Source organism: Dermacentor albipictus, chromosome 5 (assembly GCF_038994185.2).
Source record: "Dermacentor albipictus isolate Rhodes 1998 colony chromosome 5, USDA_Dalb.pri_finalv2, whole genome shotgun sequence".
NCBI lineage: Eukaryota > Metazoa > Arthropoda > Arachnida > Ixodida > Ixodidae > Dermacentor > Dermacentor albipictus.
The window spans coordinates 48,787,788-48,808,676 of record NC_091825.1 but is presented as its reverse complement, the minus strand read 5'-3'; the positions used below and the strand labels follow the sequence as shown (position 1 = coordinate 48,808,676).

Genomic DNA, 20,889 nt, shown 5'->3' with positions numbered 1-20,889 from the left:
AGATGATGCTTGTATCGAAAATTCTGATGCAAGGTGCATGTTAGAGTGGCATCACGCATGATTACGTGGTGCTGAAGTGCTGGTACTGTGCACTTTGGGCTTGACATTAGCGGATAATGCATGACATTAGGCACACAAATGAAGCATGGAGAGCGAAATAAATCACCTTGGGAGACGACCTGACAGGGCAGCATACAAACACCAGGCCGGTCCTGACATGCCCTGTGCTCGACAAAGGAATCACGTCTGTTTAGCGAGGTTAGAAATAAGCAGATTAGACGGTGAATGCGTTGTAGCATTCAAGTTCAAAATAATTTTTCTGCGAGTCTCATTTTAGTGTGCGCTTTCTTCAAGACCGGTATTTTGGGAAATTTGCTAAGGTAATTAAACTACCGCTCATCTAATCCGTGAGGACTTCTTTTGGTTAAACAACGGAATTATGCCCCCAAGATAGACCCACTCCTGGCTATCGAGCAGCGTAAGTATAATTGTTAGGGACACAACAACAAGCTATCGTATACCTCACAGCCAAAGTCCATCAAACCAGTGCACCAAAAGCACTCGAAAGCTGCTTACTTGAAAGTGAATTTCATTTCCTGCCGCACCGTGACCTTCGTTAGAATTTTCAGGGTACACTCAAAACAATCTGCCCTTTTGAGTAACAAATCAACGAATAGATCATATTATCCCTGGCTAGTTTTTAGTCTCAGCATTATTGGGACATATTATCTAATATAAAAAGCAGCCCGCTTTCTGCATTTCTTTTGCACAAGGAAAGACCAAATTCTACGCGCGCAAGGCAATGATCAAAAATTTACTGCTTATGTCATTCGGTCGCACACAGGAACAAGTAATTATTCAAAAACATTTACAATCCAAGATATTCTCGATTAAATTTTCAGTGCCATAAAAGCATCAAAACTAACAACGGCTTGAATCAGTGTGCATTTCCTGAATTCGATGTGAACGTTTTCGCTGAGCGTCATTCGTAACCGTGTCGCAAATATTCTAAAGTGCCCTGTAAGACACATACAACGGATTAGAATTCACCGTTGGATTTTTTGTGTTTTTACTTTCAACTTCGAGAGCGTGATTACAACGTAGCATGCCAGGTGCCTGTCAGCAAGCCAGTGTAGCAGTTTCTGAAGGAATGAACGGTAAGAAACGACGACGGTCTATTAGGGACAAACACGAAGCTTCACGGTAGTTACGGGTAACAAAGTCAAAGCGAGCAGCCTCGGCTTCTCCTCTTATTCTGCAAACACTGTTGCAGAACGTGCTTTCTTCAGGTACCATGTACGCGGCGTCAGCAGGCGCGAAAACGGTATGTGTTCACGACCACACACGACTTACACATGAAACTCTCACAGGCTCTGTCTCAACTTTGCGTGCTTGGGTATAAAGAACTCGAAGTTTTGTTCTTTTATTGTTAAATTCCTAGCCCGACAACTTCAATCGACATATCGAAAAGGTTATAGCTTAGTGCAGTTGAAAAGACTAATATTGACCACATTCAAGAATTTTTTTCCTTCATCATTTTTATTACAGTGACGATTTTACTGATTGGCACTGTCGGTTTTCTCCTACTTCTGAATGCTTTGTAACGCCTCCGATTGGCGCCAGTTATTTTCTGAAGTTTTCAATGATATTAGTTAGAATGATGCTTCGAATATATTGCCTTTAAGGTCTAGTCGGCAGAAAAAAAATCATTATTGTTGGCCTGCAGAGAATCAATCCGCAGACTTAGATCGTAGAAGCTGCCGAAACGGCCATGCAAGAAGTGTTGTACATTGAATGTAGCCAGCACCATGTGGAGCGACCTATGAAAGCTCGTTGAGACTCACCTGCTCAATTATGGGATTCAGTATCAAGTGGGAGGCCTGCTTGTCGGGGTACCAAATTAGCATACTGGTGAAGATTCCTGCGCTGCTTTCGTAAGCCTAATATTGTCGAAGCGGCTTACTGATGAGCATAGGGGAATCTTGGCTCGGGCCCTCAATACTGCTTTTACTTAAACAAACGTTGCGACTGGGACGTGCGTAAGCTCAGTGCAGTGGGATAGTGAGCGAAACAATAGCGAAGCATTTGGCGAGTGTCTGTGAATCACCATCTCCATTTAGCGAAGATTTCTTCCGTGTATTAGCGCTGAAGTCTCTACAAAAACAACACTGCGTCTGTGCACGACAATCGTAACAGTTGTGCTTCGAGAGCAATATTTATTTACACCTAACCACGTAATCTTACATGCTTCTCGTCTTTTAATTACCTGGTCAGAACTACAAGTACAATTGCTTGATCGTAAAATTCTGAAGTATTGAAACTTCTCACTATTTTTGTGCAGCTGCTTTTTACATATAGCTTCTTCTCCTGTTATCGCAACGCAAAGACGCAAAAAGAAGTATCAACCGTCACACCTTTTCAAACAGCGTGAGTTATGCGTTGCACCCAATTCCGAGGACTGTTATTGTGTGTTTCTACCAGAAATATTCTGTTCACAAGGTATACCTGTAGTTTATAACTTTTAGCAAGGAAATGTGAAAAGCCAATAAAAGTGTGCACCGAAAAATTGCATCATTTGGTGCCGCAAGAGGACTATTTAGTGCGGTTATTGATGTATGAGTGCTTCCCCAAGCGCCTACATCGTGCTACAAGGTCGATGATAACCCACCACTGTTGTCATGTTATAAAAAAACTGAGAATCGCACCTCTCGAAATGCGAATTCACTTAGTCGAGACTTTTTAGCATGCGTTTCACATTTCTTCGATATTCGACAATTTAGCAGCTCATTTCACAATAGCACACTGAGAGGTAAACGCGGTGAGCCGAAGCTATAGCTTGCCGACACCTAACGTATCTACATCGGCCATAATGAAAGTACTCAGATCTGACAATTACGTCATTCACAGACCAAGGAGTAATAAATTATAATGTTAGCACAAATAGAGAGAGAGAGGTAACGGCGGATAGACGAGAAAAGGTTGCCACAGTGTTCAGAAAACCGACAGTGGTAAATTCTTTAAATTCATTACATTTATGGCAAAAGTAACAAAGATGGTTGTCACTATATTGAACCTCGTTATTCATTAATACAGTACACAATGCAATATCGGCACTTTCGCTCATATGATTTCACAGCTGGTTTTCAAACTGCAATATCAAAGTGCCATAAATAAATTCCTCAGCATTTCTCGCTTTCTCGCGAAATGTGAAGTTCCCTCTCGAAGTTATGCAATGAATGCCACAGTCATATTTCAAAAAAAAAAAAACAAGAGAAGCTATAAAAACACAAATGCCCTGGCTAAACTGCAGGCAGCTCCTCAGTATATTCCTCCATTGAAAGTAACGAAGGCCAACGCCGGTAATATAGCACGCAATGAATGGCTCTGATGCACAGAATACTTATAATGGCTTTGGCAGCGATAAACAATTGAACGTTATTATTTGCAGGCCGCGATAGCGCGGGTTGATCCTGGGCTGTTTTGAGGAGCTATGCCCTTGAAGTTCGCGGATGCTTTTTTAGTCACAGAACCAGTTGAAAGCCTGACCACAATAGCATGAATCCTTTAAGGGCAGATTTTAAAAGGCCAACACAAAAATATACTCAACACTTAGCCGATATGACCGCAGCAATATATGCGATAACAAATACACTATTTAGTTTCGTATACGGAGGTTTTTTGCAGCTGTCAGATTACCGGGCATAGCGGAAATGCTTACATTTGAAATACACGCAGCATTGTACACTATGCTTCAGATATTGCTCTACCCTCTCGATTGCTATTTCACCGAAAGGGTTGTCATGAAAGTTAATATGTTGGCGCATGACCGAAATACGGTATTTTCTAAGCACTTCCTTCGGCAAAAGAGAACAGTTTCGAGTTTGTGTTCTACTTGAATGCAGTGCTGCTTGAGCTGCGATTCCTCTAGTGAGATTCGAGCGGAACTCAGAATGCACCTACGGCGTTTCCTTGCTTTGATGTGCTGTTCAATATGTTGAATGAATCATTAGATCTATAAGATGCGAAACAGTTCCGCGGGTTTGCAGGTCTTCGCGAAGAGGGATGGTTTCTAATGTGTCCACACAGGCGGCGAAGATTAATGTTGGTATAAACCTGGCTTTGCAACAACCTGTTGCTTCAGGGACTTAGATTATTGTATATGAGGCGATGCCTTAAAATATTTATTCAAATATTTTCTTTCTCTCGTTTTCTTGTTCCACATTGGGTTTTCCCCCAGGGTATCTGATATGCTGGGGATTTTTATTGTAGACAGCAAATCTAAACACATAGTAAAATAAATGTGGAATTGTGTTGTATCTTTTTCATACATTGTTTTTCATTTTCCGTGTAAGAGTGAGAAATACTGCAACAAATTCGGCAGCCGATCATTTTGAGAAATCAACGTATTTCATATAAATTGCGCTCTCAGAGTCCACGATGACCCTTCATGCGCCTGCAGCTAGCAACTCAGGTTTTATCGGCTTCTTAGGTGAAGCAGTTAAGCGGAGCACAGCGCATTCAACAGACCTAACTACAAGAGATGCCCCTCTAATTAAAAAATCGGGTCTTCTGTATGATAGGAGTCAATATGTTGCTACGATTCCGAAAAATATGCCGAGAGAACATCTGTGATAGCGCTCGTTGTGTTGTCGCTTTATTTAAAAGGCTGAGGAAACAAATACTGCCAGAACTTGCACAGCCTGTTCTAAATAAGTAAAGCTGAAACAGTGAGAAAAACGTGGAGACACTTAAGTCCTTGTGCCAAATATTTTGCGACAAACATGACATCTAGTGCAGTGGAAGACACAACCTCCCATCAAATCACACACACAAAGAAAGCGAACTAGGCCTTTCAAGAGAACAAGTTTGGATTTAAAAAGTGATCCTCATACTTCTGCTATAGAGTTTCCCGTGTCAACAGGCTGTAAAAACGGGCTTCTGTGCCTATGGAGAAGTGTAGTCTTTGCGAAGTGCCGATGGTGTAATTATGGTTGCCGCAACAGCAGGGTTCCAAGCCGGTAACCCGTCTTGGCACTGCTAAACGTTACAGGAGGTGCGCTGGTCAAAAGCTTCTCTAGATGGGGCCGGTAACGAAACAGGTTGTTTGAATGTGTGTTTCTGCACTAATTTTGTTGCCGCATGCAATCATAGATGCACTGCAACAGATTACTGCAGGAGGAGTGCTTCAATTATGCTTCGAGCGACATTTTGACGCAAAAACTCACTCCTGCAAACAAATACGGTAGAACGAACATATGCTAGCTTATTCATAAGATAGATGATGATAACATTTATTATGTCTTCAATCGCGATCCGTAGATTACTTCGAATATCATGGAGAAAATGGTCACACAATCTCCTGAAACTGTGCCTCTCAACAGAAGCCACCGAACAAGCAATCAAGGAGCATAGGGTGTGCTCCGTCAAAGCTGAGTTAATTAGGACACACTGCTAATTTATTTGAGGCATGCATTTGAATAAGCATGTTTCTTCTTGTAACGAAATAATAAGCACTGAGGTCACGTGTCTTCTCCTGTGACGGCAAGCCGACACTTAAAACGTGGCAGCAAGCAGCCTAACGCTAAATACAGCTTTAACTTCGGGTACCGCATTGTTGGCGAACATATAGCAATCTTGACAACATCGTATGTCACATATTCGTTTGCTGATGACGTTGTAATCAAAAGTTTAGGGAACCAATACTGGCGGACTAGAAAAGTAAGTAATTCATAAACCACAGTGAAAAATCATCACAGAGTATCGTGGGAAAGAGGGTTCTTTAAATTTCTAAAATCCAGGCTGCAGGAATGGTGAGTAACGCGGAAGTCTAACTTTGCTACATAGCATAAATTCGTCGAGAAAGTGAATCGCGTGGTTAGAGAGAGAGTTGTTGACAAACTGAGCAGCAGGCTGACAAAAAAAATCATGTTCATAAAGCTATCCTTCCCCCACGAAAATGAGAAATAAAATATTTGCCCTATTTGCCCTCACTTATAACCTCTTGCGCTTCAAGAACTGCGACTGATGAGGATCCCCATCGCAGTACAGGAAACAGCAGAAATACAAGCAGCATGAGCGATTAAAAGCCGCACACAAATACGTAGTCAAGGAGACTGAATAGCCGGCGCATCCACTGTATGCGCAGGTGTGGACATGAAGGTGGCCTTTAGGCAAGAACATTTGAGCACATCATACTATATGCAAAGCTTTAATTAGTAAAGCCTTTCTTTCAAATTTGGTCGCAAGCTTGTTTAGTTTTGATACCTATACAAAATATATCTTGAAAGAACTACCAAATGGGAACAATGTCCTCTGAACAACCATTAAGCACCACTCTATCGCAAACACATTTTCTTATACTAGAAAATCTGTGCATCAGTCTGAATCGTTGACAAGCACCGTCATCACAAACCACTCAGGCTATCGGAATGTTTGGCTGTTTAGTGTTTCGCGTAGTGCACCGTAAAGGTAGCAACTACAATGAGCGCGGTTCATTGTTCTCGCGTGGATTTACGGTTCAGAACTGGCCACTCTGCTGACAGTGAGACTTGCGCATTTCGCCTGCACAAGGACTGAACACAATGGCGACATAATATACGGAGCACCACCATCGATGTGAAGGCCTTTCATAACGCACAGCACTTTGTTTTAGTGGACCATCAAACGTGGCGATATTCGCCTGACTTAACAAGTCGTGTGACTAGGCTGTGCCAATTCCTAGTTTTAACACCTTTGTCGTTGCCGCTGTGGCAATTTCGAGTAAATCCTGGAATTTTACGCGACTGCCTAAAAAATTTATCCTATACAGCTTTCTGCGAATTCGTGTCGCCCACAGTAGCAGAAATAATTAGTGTCGAACGAATCAGTAAACAACTGTTTTGCTACAGTGCGGTGGTGCGTAACCTTCGGTGCAAAGCGCCCACCACTGGGGCAAGGTCAGACTGTCGTTTAGCGGCAGTTGAACGAGTGAGAACGTGCTCATGCGAAACATCGCGTTTTGTCACGGGCCTCCCGTAAAATCGCGTCGTGAAACAGGGTGCGCTGGCATGCGCGCAAGGGCAGCATCGTGGTCACGATCGGTATGCGGTGCCGCGTCGTCACGGCCGCCGCCTGCGTAGCCGGGCGGCGCGGGTGACGGCCTCCGTTCGGCGGCGCGCCGGCGCTGCGCTCCGCCGCCGACTCGCGCGCGAGCGGGAGGCGTCGCCCCGCGACGTCCCGGCCTGGAAATCAGGCGGAGGAGAAGTTGTGCAGCGTCGGCCTGAGGAGCGCGGCCGTCTCCGTGACGGACACGGTGACCACGCTCACGTCTTCCTCCTCAGCTCCGCTCGGCTCGTCGTCGCTGGCCGCCGCGCTCTCCGAAGTGCTGGCCAACGACGAAGACGCGGCCGTCGTGGGTCCGCCCCGGTCCTCCGTGGGTGCCTCGGTGGCCTGGAGTCTCTGCTGGTTGCGGCGCCTCAGCCGCGTACCCAAGTCCGAGTTGCCACGCTGCATGACAGTGGGCCGCTCGAAGGTCTTGGTGACCGGCGTGTTGGGCTCGCTGCACTGCTTGTCCAGCAGGGTGGCTCGCGGCGGCGCCGGAGCTGCCCCGCTCACCGGCTGCGGCTGTGGCTGTGGCTGAGGTGGTGGCTGGGGCGGAGGCGGCGGCGAGGGCGCCATGGAAGGCGCCGCTGACGGTGGCGGTGGTGGCGGCGGCTGGTGACGCAGGCTGAGCCCTGGCGGAGGCACGGCGGGTACGGCCAACAGTCGCGCCCGGTCCTCCATGTACATCTCCATCAGCTGGTCCAGCTTGGACTCGATGTCCTCGACCTGCGGTAGGGGTGGTGAAACGCGTGCTACACAGCGCACTCGTGTACCCAAAACAACGGCCCTGAAGAAATGAAGCTAGCGGCTTCGCATCGTCTTTCGTTGTTATTATGAAAGCAATGACTATCCAGGCGCATTTCTACCATTGGCGTCGCTGTCGCCGTGAGCTTTCATATAAAGTTCACAGGCGATAAAATCGTCGCCGCGCGCCGTATGCTGCATGTGCGAGTGAAAGAGGGCGACGGTGAGCCGGCGATCGTGGCTCAATCACGCACACGTAAAAGAGGCTCCGGGGGACGACGTAAGTATAGCGGGGCGTGGCATTTCGGGAGGCGCCGGACGTTCGTGCGCATGCGCGAGTAAGAGCGGGTGCGAGAGAGGAAATGCGGGGGATTTTTTTCCCTGAATATCTGACTCTCGCTTGCCACTAAAGAGGAGAAATTTCTTTGCGCGTGTTGTATGTACTTGTTTCTAGGTGGGCCGGCATGGCGGAGTTGGATCGAGTTTACGCTCGGATGCTGGCTGCCGGCACGGTGAAACAGGTGAAGCAGCGGGCGTTCACTCTCCATCTGTCCATCGCTGTGCCAGACAGACAACAGTAGGTACCGTAGTGGAGGACGGGTTCCATGTACTGAAAATCTAGAAGGCACAGCGCCTTAGCAACCGCGGTTGAACGCGACTGGTGAAAGTCCGCCGGTGACGCTCGATGCCCCTGCAACCGCTATGAGAAGAGGCCGCGCCACCCTAACGCTTTTTGCGCTAAACTAACTTAATCAAAGCTAACGTGTTCGAGGCGCAAAGACAATAATCCTGAAGTACATGTTGCTGGGCTAGTCGTTTCGTATTGCTGAGTTGTCCATAAGTATCGCTTAGCGGAAACAAGGAAGGACAGAAAGGAACAAGGATTCGCCTCGGAGACTGGACGGCGGCGATGCCATGAACTTCCTGCATGAAATCGCCGTGACATCTCATATTAGGACGACGTCTCGCCCGGTTTAATTATTCGTGTATCGGCAAAGACGGACTACGTTGCACTTCGAAAAAAACAAGTGTGAATGACTCAAGCTAACAAGTGTCGTGAACATCTCGTGCACCGAAAAGGCACAAACGTGAAAAATTTTTAATTACTGACTTCAAATAAAAGTGTCGACGCAGAGTTTTTTGCACAACAATTCAAGAAAATGAAGCTTGCTCCGCTTCTCGTATGCTATTCGTCGACCCAGTTTTGTTGCATGAATCAGAATAGAGATCTGATCGAATAATTTAGCAGTATAGGCCCTTTTCGCGAAGCAGTTTCTTCTAGTGGAACGAAATGACGCTTTCGGCGCCACGCCGCACGTTGCCTCAGCGAAAGCGCACGAATACGAAACTACTACCGCGTCTGCCCTACTACTGTGTGATAAGCTGTCGGGAATGCAACTGGGTGTCTACAAGAGCACTGCGCTCCATTCCTGCTGCAAAATGTGGAACGGTGTGGCGGGGGGGGGGGGGGGGGGGAGACGTGTGCAGTAGTTGGCTGCAAAAGCAGCAATTGGCATATTAATGAATGGAATGAATCGGCGTGACCAAGTTCAAAGAACCCCTTCTACATAAGAATGACTTGTGTTGCCGGCCCTTCGGTGTGCATGGCTGTCCTCGAGGATGAAAAAAAGATAACTGGACTCGCCCGCCAGTGCTCTATCGCCAACCTCCGAAGACAGGGAGCGTCGGCAAGAGTGAGTACCGCTCATTAAACATCGACAGCGGGAGTAGTGCTGCTTCCTCGCATACTAATGTTCTCGTAAGTTATTAACACACATTTACCGCAACGTACCTTTAAACTTACACTCACTCTATCAGTCACGTGTCAAGAATAAATGGATGGGTGCGTACTTGAATCAATGTGCCGAAGCATGGTTGATTGTGGCTACACTGACTACACGAGAATGTTCGAAGCTGAACGTTTCCTGGTTGTCTACAAAGAATACGCGAGTGACTATATTGATAACACGTATTTGCAAAAAAGCCTATTACCAAATACAAAAGATCCAGGCTCCAAGCCTTATGCGCAGCAAGAACAAATCTTTCGCAACTGAGCTCATCTGCGAGCCATTAAGCAGAATATAAAGAACCAGGTGGTGGCCACACTGAATAACGTCATGGGTATGAAATACGACAATCCGCTTCTTTAAAGTGTTTACCAAATAAAGAGCTAAGAGCAAGACATATTCATCTATATTTATTGATAACAGAAAATTTTGTGTAGCTTGGAATAGATTTCTAGCCCCGCTTGTAGTACAAGCAGCCTTTTGCACAAGGCGTAATGAGCTCTTACATGCCCTCTGAAGCTGTGTCCAAAGCTTCTTGTCGTCTGCCCAGTCACGGTCTACGATATCTGGCGAAACAGAAGTTAGCTGAGCCGCAGCGGCGTCATGCACATCAATTGCAAGGACGGAGGGAAGGGAGGTTACTGAGCCAAGCAACAGAAGCGTCACCACGTCATCAAACATGGAGGCCCCCATGGGATCGCCGCAAAAAGGGTCTGTAAATTGATCAACTGTTATACTTTCGTACCTCTTGCAAGAAAGCGTTGCTGCAGAAGTACCTAATTTTCTAATATTCTGGTGGCAAATAATGAACCAAAGCGGCATTTACGTTATGGTAGTCAATAGAAGGTAATATTCCATTCATTTGAATATTACCTTGAATATTGTTCATTTTAATATTTTTTTTTTCTTTTCGCCAGTGAAGCTTCAGAAATCTTTATATTGGGCCTGAATCACGCTATAGTTCAAAACTTTTGCATAAGGTAGTGAATGCCTTATATAAGTACAGGCCGTCGTACCTATATCAAGGCAGAGCTATGATCTTAATTTAAGGTGATAAAGTTGCGGCAATTTAAGGTAGAATGCGCTTTGTTTTTATTACTCAGTGCCGTTATCGACCGACCTAGCGCCTTCACTGTGGCCGCCATCGTTAATTATAGGCATATCACTGGCTATTGAGGGAACCCCGAGTCCTTTTCCCCACGTGTACTGACCGATTCGCTTCGCTCGACGACCGTTCGCTGCGATGGGCGCTCCAATGCACGAGAACAAACCGTATGTGATCGAATCTGACCACCCCGAGTATCTAAGCAGATGCTGCTGCTTTTGCTTTCGCATGTAAAAAGTGGCAGTTCCTTTCGTACAACTTTAAAAAGCACGCTCGTCTTCAAACATGGTGCTACTGGAGTACGAGCTGATGTGTTGCAAAGCGTCAACGAAACGAAAAAGCCCAACCACATTCTGACTCGACACAACATACGATCGAACTCTGATGGGCTGTACACCGATAAGAGGAACAACAATCGCTCACTGTCAAGATCCACAGACAAAATGACAGCACAAGACTAGAACGAGGTGAAAAGTGTTGCTATGTTTATTTGTCGGCCAATCATTATTTAAAGCCCCGAGTAACCTTCAGTTGCTCCGATAAGCGTTGCTCTGTGAGATAACATTTCTTGCTTGAACCTTCGAATACGTTTTCTGGTTTTAATGCAGGTGCGCTATCCGATATAGGTAAGCTAAGACGGCCGTGTAGAAGCAGAATGGCAACGCTCCAGAAAAAAACGGTACACACTATGTACTATGCCTATGACATTCATGGCTAACTTGTATAGTGGACGCGTCACTATGTTGAGCCGATACATGATCCATAGGTTATATCCGCACTACCCTCTATGCTATGGTAATGGCTACATTTCCTAAGTAAACCCATGAGCGTGGCTCGCTGGTGATCTATCACGCCGCTAAACATGAAGTCCGGCACCAAAGGCATTGAACATAGAAGAAAAGGCGCGTGATTTTAGGATAACACTCCCAGGCTTCTGCATTAGTTCCTAATACTAACCTATAGACGTTCCAGAAATGGAAGAGAAAACAATAAGAAGAAAAAGAAGCTCCGTCCTCTATCTGCCGTATTTTATTCGTAACGTGTGCTCGAGCTAGCCAATGACGGCATATTACATTGCAAATAAAGTATTCTCACATTCCTGGATAAAAACAAACAAGTACTTACGGCTCGCTCAACTTTCACGATCCTCGATGCTAGGCTTATCTTTGATTCGTAAACATCTTTTGCTTTGGAGCCAACTTTTCCTAATATTTGGTCCAGTCTGTAAAGAAAGTAAAGAAATGGCGAGACATCATCATTATCCCAGTACACGCGCCTGCGCAGCCAATTTCTTTTACAAGTTTCCAAAGGCACTATCTGAAAATTCGGTATAAAGCACACTTATATGCATAACATGACACTGTGAAAATTCGACGAGTTAATAATGAAGTTCGGAGGCCTGACCAAACTGCGCCAGAAATTGCTCAGCGCAAAAAAAAGAAAAATAAGGAAAACAATACATCAGAGTAGAGCACAGTGAAGCGAGAGCGTTGCACTAATTCAAAGGCGTTGAAGAGCAAGAACATCGGAAGAATAATACGTAGCCAACTGGTCCTATCATATATTTAATGATTGGTGAAGTTTTGTTTCCGTTACGCTTCAGGTTTATGATTTGCTTCAGAGAGTTGCTTCAGATATTAGAATGTTACATGCACAGTAGGTGGCCCTGTGGCTCAGCAAAGCGTATGCGGGACCTGCTGTGAGAGTGAAAAAGGAAAATAACAAGAGAGCCCTTTAGCGATAAAACGCTTGCAAGCGTAAAAGTACAAATAAAATTGAGAAGATAAGCACTAGAAACAACAAATAAAAAATAAAAGAAGAGCTTTAGAATAAATGAAAATGATTCGATGTATTCCAGTAAAGGGTAATGAATGTTGCATCTTTAACATTAGTGTCTAAGAAATTACGAAATGCTATAGAAGAACAAGTTACAGTTTGTTTGCCATAGTTAGTATTTATATTAGGCAGAAAAGATGGCGCTTTGCGGAAAGCTTAACATTGGTAGGATTAGAAAGCAAGTCAGCTTTAACAATGTCCAGTGTAAGTAGGCGGTGTTAAAGTTTAAGAAATTCTATATCAACGATGTACATATATAGCACGGGAAGAGAGTAAATCTTTAGTTGACCAAAAATGGCATGGACGGTGATAGCCTTCACGAGAAAGTGAGGATTTGAATGCAAAAAAGAGGTGAGGCGTGCAGACAGGACACAAGAGTAGAGAAGTGGACGACACGAACGCCGGCGTTCATGTTGTCCACTTCTCTTGTGTCTTGTCTGCACGCGTCACCTCTTTTTTGTAAATCAGCGTTCGTGTTGTCCACTTCTCTACTCTTGTGTCCTGTCTGCACGCCTCATCTCTTTTGTGCATTATGAATCCTTACCAACTAGCTCAGCTTTCTGTCGTTCTGAGGATTTGAAGTCCTTGTTTTTGTAACTTGTATTACGTCCAGGTGTGGGTAGCGTGTGAACTTCCCCATGATGTAACACAGCAGTGTGTATGGTATGTACTAAACTAAACTATACCATGGTGAACGTGTGGACTCCAAATTTACCCATATTTGAGCAAGCATTTTTACTAATGGAAGCCTTCCTGCAAACTGATGTAAAATGATGGTGTAAATTGAAGCGATAGTCTACAATGGCACCTAAATATATGCATTGTTACCGTTTTTTATTACTTCTCCGTTTAGGTGTACTGCCTCTGTGATGTCTAGTATTTTTATTCGGGGAAAGAAATATTGTTACGTTAGGTTTAGACGCATTTATTTATAACCTATCTTGAATGCAACATGGCTGGAACTAAATCAAGTTGGTGTTCTTGCAATCTAGCCCCACGCACGGACCAATAACTCACTTCACTGACAGGCATGAAAAACAAACATGTAACTAGAACTGTGAGAACTTATCCTGGAACAGCCTCTGAACAGCAGCAAGCGTCCTTTTTCTATGTATGGATAATACTTTAATTTTTAACGTGTATTCAAGTTGTGCTATAACGCTGCCATGTAATTGAAACCCCACGTCCTATAGAATAATTGGAGTACAACTTTATGGTGAGAAGTATAGTGACAGGTTAACTACGAATATTGTCGCATGTCTAGAATTTGAGGCGAAATGGAAAACAAGATGCACTATAAAAATTCACTGACGATTACGACACTCCCGAATGCGAAATTTGAGCGTAGCTCTATACGTGTTTTCATTTCATTTCACGCCAATCACGGCGCCCAGTGGCGCGGTCATATATATATATAGAACGGACACACAGTTGCCGCTTCCCGGCAACTGCAGTTTAAGCGATCGTAATCTTTACCGGGAAACGCTTGCGGCGAACGCTATGCCCGAAGGAGAGCCTTCTGGTTCTTTTTTTCCTTTCCTCCGCTGGGACCACGCCGCCGCTGCCGCGGATGCGCGGACGTGAGCGCCATCTGTTGATGCTTCAAGGAGGCTTCCGCCGCTTTGCTGCTCAGGCTGTCTTCGCTATCGCCGTCTTTACCCCGCTATCGCCCGCTGCGCTTGTGTTCGTTCTTTCATCCTTCGCTGTGCTCGTGCGCTCGGTTGGGCCAAGGTCGGTTCGCTCGGTTACGCCAAGCACGCAACGCAGGAGCGGGTGCCTGATAGCTGCGCTCTAAAATTACACCACTTATATCATCAATTGTCGATTGTCGATCAACTGTCGATTTATCAATATCCGGCACCTCGGCTGGTAGATGTTTTAAATGGGAAGCATTTCTTGGCGAACACTTGCCACTTTTACATTGGTCGTTTGGTTAACTTGGTATGTACCAAAATAGGCACAGTAGGACAAAAGAGCATGACGAACATAAATGATACGTCATGACATGAGTGTCATAACATGCGTGTCATGTAGGTCATGAAACAGCCACCTACGTCTTGGTATCTGCCGACATTAGCGTAGTGTCAGAAGAGTGCATGGCGAAAATAAATGATTCGTCATGACATATTTGTCATGTAGGTCATGAAACACCCACCTACGTCTTGGTGCTCTCATGGTCGTTTCTTTATCTCGGTGTGGGTCAAAATTGGCATAGTATTCAAAGAGTGTATGGCTAACATAAAAGATAGGTCATGACATAAATGTCACGAAATGCGTGTCATGTAGGTCATGAAACAGCAGCCTACTTCTTGGTTCTCTCATTTCGTTAACTTGGTAGGCTCCCCGCACAATGATTCGCATAACAACCACTCCCACAATGCATGGGATGTGCCAGCTTTTTTTAATTTCAGGGAGTTGCACAGGCCTTCAATAAACGTATTTATAACCATATTTAATTTCATGGTGCTTTTTTAACTTATATTCTGCTTTTGTGTGCGTGCGTAGCGGAAAAAATTCTCAATTGTCCTTTCAGCAGAAAATCTCACCTAAATAAATAATAGCTATAAGGTGGAGTACCCTTTCGTTTAAATATTTGGTCGTATAGTTGGCGTAAAGTATCGCCAGCTCTTTTGGGAGTGCTGTGTGCGCCTGTCGTTTGTCCCTGCTTCTCGCGCTGTTATTTCAAACCTGACCTACCGACATTCCCAAGTCTCTACTCTTAAGAGCGTTATTGATCACTGTTGAAGAATAGTTTTGCTCTACTCAGTGATTTCTATGAAGAGAATTATTAGCTAACATTAGCGATTGGAATGCACTTGCATAAGCCACGATGCTAGCACAATTGGTTTGACCCTAATGCTTCTGGCCGATTATTCCGCTTTTATTTCTGTTTGGCACCGTCAAGCATGGCTTGCTTCAGTTACGAAACCACTTCAGAAGAATATTTCCATCGCAAAAAAATTTTTAAGGCAGCACAGTTGACACACATCTAGCCCTATTGCAGCTATGTATGTGTCACTCTATCGACACTCGCATACAGTATCGCCTTTGTTGAGAATGCGCGTAAGAGCTTGCACATGCTGACATAATATCGCATCTTATACAAATTAGTAGCACTGTGATGCGTCAGGGTTACGGGTCGAAGGAAGCGCTAGGCATTGTAACAAGCGAATAAACTGCAGAAAATCTTGCGCCGTTTCCTGACATCCTTTTGCAGCGTTAAAAGCGGCACGAGATTGTGGAAGTGGTACGCTCACCTGACCACTGTTATGGAAGCCAGTATAAACAAAGCTGTATTGTGGGATATACTGTTAAATTGAAAAATATATTAACCATTAGGAGTTTTTTTACCACGCTTTTTTGTGTACAGACATCTTCCCTTTTACTGCAAGCTGAGCGAAACTCTACTACATGCTTCTTCAGACAACCAAAGACAAAAACGGTACTTTTATTCTCATAGGCACTCATTCCTATGAGTAGCGCGCCTGTGAATTTTGACTGTGCCTAAATATGTAGGACATCGTAGAAAAGTAAGTTATTCAGTTAAAAGCCAATCAGCAGCCTCCTGCGGAGTGCTTTGAGTTTATCTCGGCATAATGGAGTCGCACGAAAATCGAAGCAGTTGATAGCTCATGTGGATTTGAAAGCTACAGAATAAAGATACCGACAATTAACCGCGTGAAACTTACCTGAATTGAATATTCTTGGTTCGTCCAAGGAGATCAACATGACCGGCTGAGTATTGTTCGATGACGTCTTTCACATCATAAGGCTTCAGGGCCTCCTTAAATTTCCTCCGCGCTACGAAATATTTAATCTGAAAAAGAAACCATGAAAAGGTAGTATTTATCTCAAGAAGTCACAAACAAATTTTCCGCAAGCATAGCAGAAACTGAACACGGGCGCTGAAGTACCGCTAGTGCATGTCGAAGCTAACTAAATTTCAGTTTTACTCTTTAATTTCATTTAATGCTGAGTTTAGACTGTGTTTTCACATTTATAATGCAGGCACTGTCTCATAAAAAGCTTTGTGGTGACCTACGTTGACACGTGGCTGGTAGCTTTCTAACTACACTCACTCGTCATGTCACATCACTATGTATTTGCAGTGTTTTGTATTGGCTTCCAGAATTGTCCCAGAAATGGTAAAAAGTCTAAGCTTTTCCCATTTAAAGCTGGATGTCTTGTTTTATATGAAGGCCCGTAAGCTCGCAATACTTCATTTGCTTCCGCCAGTTCAAACTTCTCACTGCTATCACCATCTCTAGAAGTGTTTTTATCAATCACCAGCGTGCTCTGGGTTCTCGGCGTATTATTGTGATAGCAATTATACGAAGACCAGAGGCGCATTTGTACCGTCGTCGTCCATGTCGTCGTGATGTGCCCTATAAAGTCCAACCACGATAACATCGTCACTGCGCGCCGTGTGCTGTACGTGCGAGTGAAACTTGCAAGGGTTACACGAATATCGCGGATAAATCTCGCTCGCACAAGGGAGGAAAGCGGGGAGGAAGCGCGCCGTCTTCCGTCGCGCTCGAGGCACAGGGGGAAGGGCAGGGACGAAGGGTTGGCGTTCTACTCCGGCTGCTGCTGTATAAGGCTTTCAAGATGCGGCGAAAGCCGTATATTGAAAGCCAACTGGGCTGTGGACAAAGTACGCGGTCGCGCGGGCCTCATTTTCAATGCCCTCTGCGATGCGCGAAAAGTACGCCGAGTGCTGGTAGCTTCGTATGCGCTGAGCTTTCAATGCTTAGTTCGCGTTGAAGCAAAAGGCAACACGAAGGTCAATTCTTTTGCTAGTGCCGCGCTTCCTCACTCCAGCGTTTCGACAGGTAGTTTCCGTTGTCATCGAATGAGATGTGTTCCTGTTTATCTGTGCGTGAATGTCACAATGCTTGTTAATTTAGTTAGTAACCGAACGCTTACAAGTTTACACGGCCCATAAAACTACAATCCTTACATCGTACAGCTGTCTACTAATTTGCTATCGCAAGTCATTTCTTGTTCCCCTCTCATACTGCCGACCCGACTGGTCATGTTGACGCCTGCCACTTTGACCTGGAAACCCAATGGTAACGTTGCTAACTTAAATCAACAACGTACTGAATGCGCTCCAATTAGATGTTTGTGTAAATACAACACGATTACGCCTGAATAAAGAGCCGTTTTGTAGAAGATGAGATGCGGCTGACGCTGGTCATAAATCCATCACTCGTATTGCACATATTAGTCAGCCCGTCTAGAAAGTTACACCATGATTCCCACTAAAGATACTGTCATAGCTGGTGCATTCGAATATTAACAAATGACACAAGTTGAACTAACTTGATTGTAAGGAGCCATGCTCCAATCTCTTCTCAAGGTAATTAGCATGCTACTCTTTGGAAAATACAGTGCTTATGAAAGTCTAAAATCAACAATGGTGCTGACAGATTGAGTAGCGTATTGTGATATAATTGTTATAAACAGGGATAAGGTGTCTCAGAAAGGCTTGCCAACGTTTCGAAATGCGGACTTATTTTGCCAAAGATAGGGGAAAAAGAACTTATCTTCATAGACGAAGATTGGTCCTCCTATGAAAACATTGGCCAGCCTCTCCGAGGCACCTTATCCCTGTTTATAACTTTTATACCACAGAATGCTAATGAAAGGTAACATAACCGGTCACTCAGTCAAAACGCAGCCTAACCGTGTTCAGCTTGAAAGCTTATGTGTAATGTTTTGTCAAGCCTGCTCGAACTCACCCACCGCGGTTCCTTACTGGCTATGGTGTTGGGCTACTACACATGATGTCGCGGGATCGAACCATGGCTACTGTGGCTCCAGTACGATGGGGGCGAAATGCGAAAACACCCGTGTACTTAGATTTAGGCGTACGTTAAAAAACCCCAGGTAGTCCAAATTTCCGGAGTCACTCCTACGGCGTGCCCCATAATGAGATCATGGTTTTCACACGTAAAACTCCATAATTTGAGAACGGTCTTACTTTTCAGAAAATACAGCATGAAGAAGGTGACCTCAAGACGCTTTGTGCGAGCACTCAAGCCAGAGTTTAACTATTCTACTTGGTTTTTCACAGCAAACCAAATGAAATAAAGTATATGTGTGCAATACAAACGCTGATCTAGAAAATACAAGTATTGGAAATTGTTTTGGAGTTTTTTTATTCAAGCTGCGATTAGGTATGCGCATCCAGCATTCTTCCGCTTGCGTTGAAGTTTGCATGAATGAACATTTCTTACGTCTTTTATGATGACATACCATGACATACGTTGAAATGTCTTGTACAGCACACTAGCTTTGAAGAAATGAACTCTGTAGACTTACCTTTCTGAGCGATCTAATAGCATTTTTATGCTGTTTCGTGAGCACTGTAAGCCTAGGTTCTTCAGGCTCTTCGTCTGCAATATAAAACAAAATATTAGATGCCAGAACAATGTTGCGAGTTATTTACGGACCATAATTTTTCACACACAGAGCTACAACAAACACTGTGCGCAGGGAAGTTGAAGGCGATACGTAGATGCACATTTCTTTAATAACGTACCGTATGGATAAAAAGCTAGACACACATGAATACCAGTGCTACCACATGATATTTTCTCCATCAATCCAAACTTCATATAATTCCAAAATTATCATTATGGATTTGCTCAGGTGCCAGTTGTAATTTTCCGGTCAATAATACTGTAGATTAAAATGATTGATTGGACAAATCGTGCTCGTGTTTACTTGCTTGCACTGAAGGTCTTCAAAAATTCTCGTTGCTTAAAAACTCTTTTATTGTCATTGCAATGTTGCCCATTTGAACCTGGATTCAGGCTAGCTGAATACCCTCCAAGTAGGAGCACAAACTTCATGACCAGTTTATTGGCGTATAATAGACGAAAGTACCGCCGACCTCGATCATGTATTTCACTGATGGGCTGCAACAATGACTGGCCACACAAGTACGCCTTAATAATGTGTTAGATGAAGCACTACTAGGTGGGTTTCTGGCTTACATGATACTACAAGAAGAATGATTTAAACAAAACCTGCACCATTTCCTTTCTGCAAACATTGTTTTGTTGCAAGGCATCACTCTGTGTTCAGGCGTGTCAGTTCTTCATCTAACCTAAATAATAATTTGCTACATTTGCACTGAAACAAATGAAATATACCAAATAAATTTGTTGATGCTTATACAAAGAATCCACAGAAAGAGCCAAGTAATTTAGGAAAACCTGCCACTGTTATCGCTTTTCCCTCCTACATTGATAAAAAGAACCTAGCAAAGTTAAGCTTGAAAATAGCAAAAATAAGCTTGATTGTTACACTTAGTATTACAGATGAGTTGATGCTTTGTAGCAAACTCAGCTGGCCACTTCCTGGAGCAATAAATTTACTTGGATATGTTTTAGAGCAAACAATATTGTTTACACTGCAGTAATATGGGCAAGCACTGCAAAATTCGCCTTCCTAGCGCACACTTTATGACACGTGATAACTCGCAGTGATCGCGCGCTGAATGGTGCACGTGCCCCTTGTCATGCTTATTGCTTCGGGGTCCCGTGATTCAATTTTGATTTTAGCTGTGATGTTCTGACCAAGTTCTCGAAACCCATAGAAAAAGCAAGCACAAACCAATGCCATAACGCATTTTTCTGCGTCTGACGGGACAGAACAGTACAGCAGGGCTGCACCTCGGAATTCCGCTTTTATATAATTTTATCAACAAGGCTGCTATAGGAAAAAGACAAAGATATTTACTTATGCTAACTCATAAAGTGGCCTAAAATATTTGCGAAGCGCTAATTAACGCATCTACGCAAAATGTACTTCTCTGCTCTACAAAAGGACACCATGCAGCACTCAATTATACACTTAAACACTACAGCTATCGTGCACAGTGCACTACGAAATTTCCAACAATTCCTAAACTCAGTTAAGCAATAAAACAGCAATGTGGACGTGCTTCTTTTTTTCGTTTATCAACAACCGCAGACGGCACTTATTTAATTTGTGATTCAAGCATCACAAGCATCTTATCTGTTTATCTGTTTTGAAAATATCTGTTTTGAAAATTGAAGTTCACAGTCAGCTTGAACTTCAATTTTCAAAACAGATATTTGTGCGGGCTAATTGGCGGCCTTCTCCTTTCAACACCCTCTGAATATCAGTTGCAATATGCAGGTTCTGCAACGGCCTGCATGCAATGTGTAGCTGTGCTGAAGACTTATTTCTGAGGCCGCTGAACTTATATAAGCATCTTGTGTGCTTAGCAGGAAGTTGGACCATCACAAATGTTCCACGCTCTCAATATGCTATAGACAGTGAAAAGATTCTTTCAGCACT

General features: G+C 44.1%; 1 protein-coding gene across 3 annotated transcripts in view; it reads right to left on the bottom strand.

The window, feature by feature from the left end:
- Positions 1-4,629: 4,629 nt before the first annotated feature.
- LOC135899233 (potassium voltage-gated channel subfamily KQT member 1-like) overlaps positions 4,630-20,889 on the bottom strand; it is a 307,969-nt gene continuing 291,709 nt past the window's right edge. For all 3 annotated transcript variants that reach the window (XM_065428502.1, XM_065428503.1, XM_065428504.1), the window contains 4 exons: positions 18,880-18,953; positions 16,242-16,369; positions 11,842-11,938; positions 4,630-7,806 (listed from right to left, as the gene is read on the bottom strand). In XM_065428502.1, the coding sequence (XP_065284574.1) occupies positions 7,228-7,806; positions 11,842-11,938; positions 16,242-16,369; positions 18,880-18,953 (878 nt within the window). In that variant the 3' untranslated portion in view covers positions 4,630-7,227. The remainder of the gene's footprint in view (positions 7,807-11,841; positions 11,939-16,241; positions 16,370-18,879; positions 18,954-20,889) is intronic.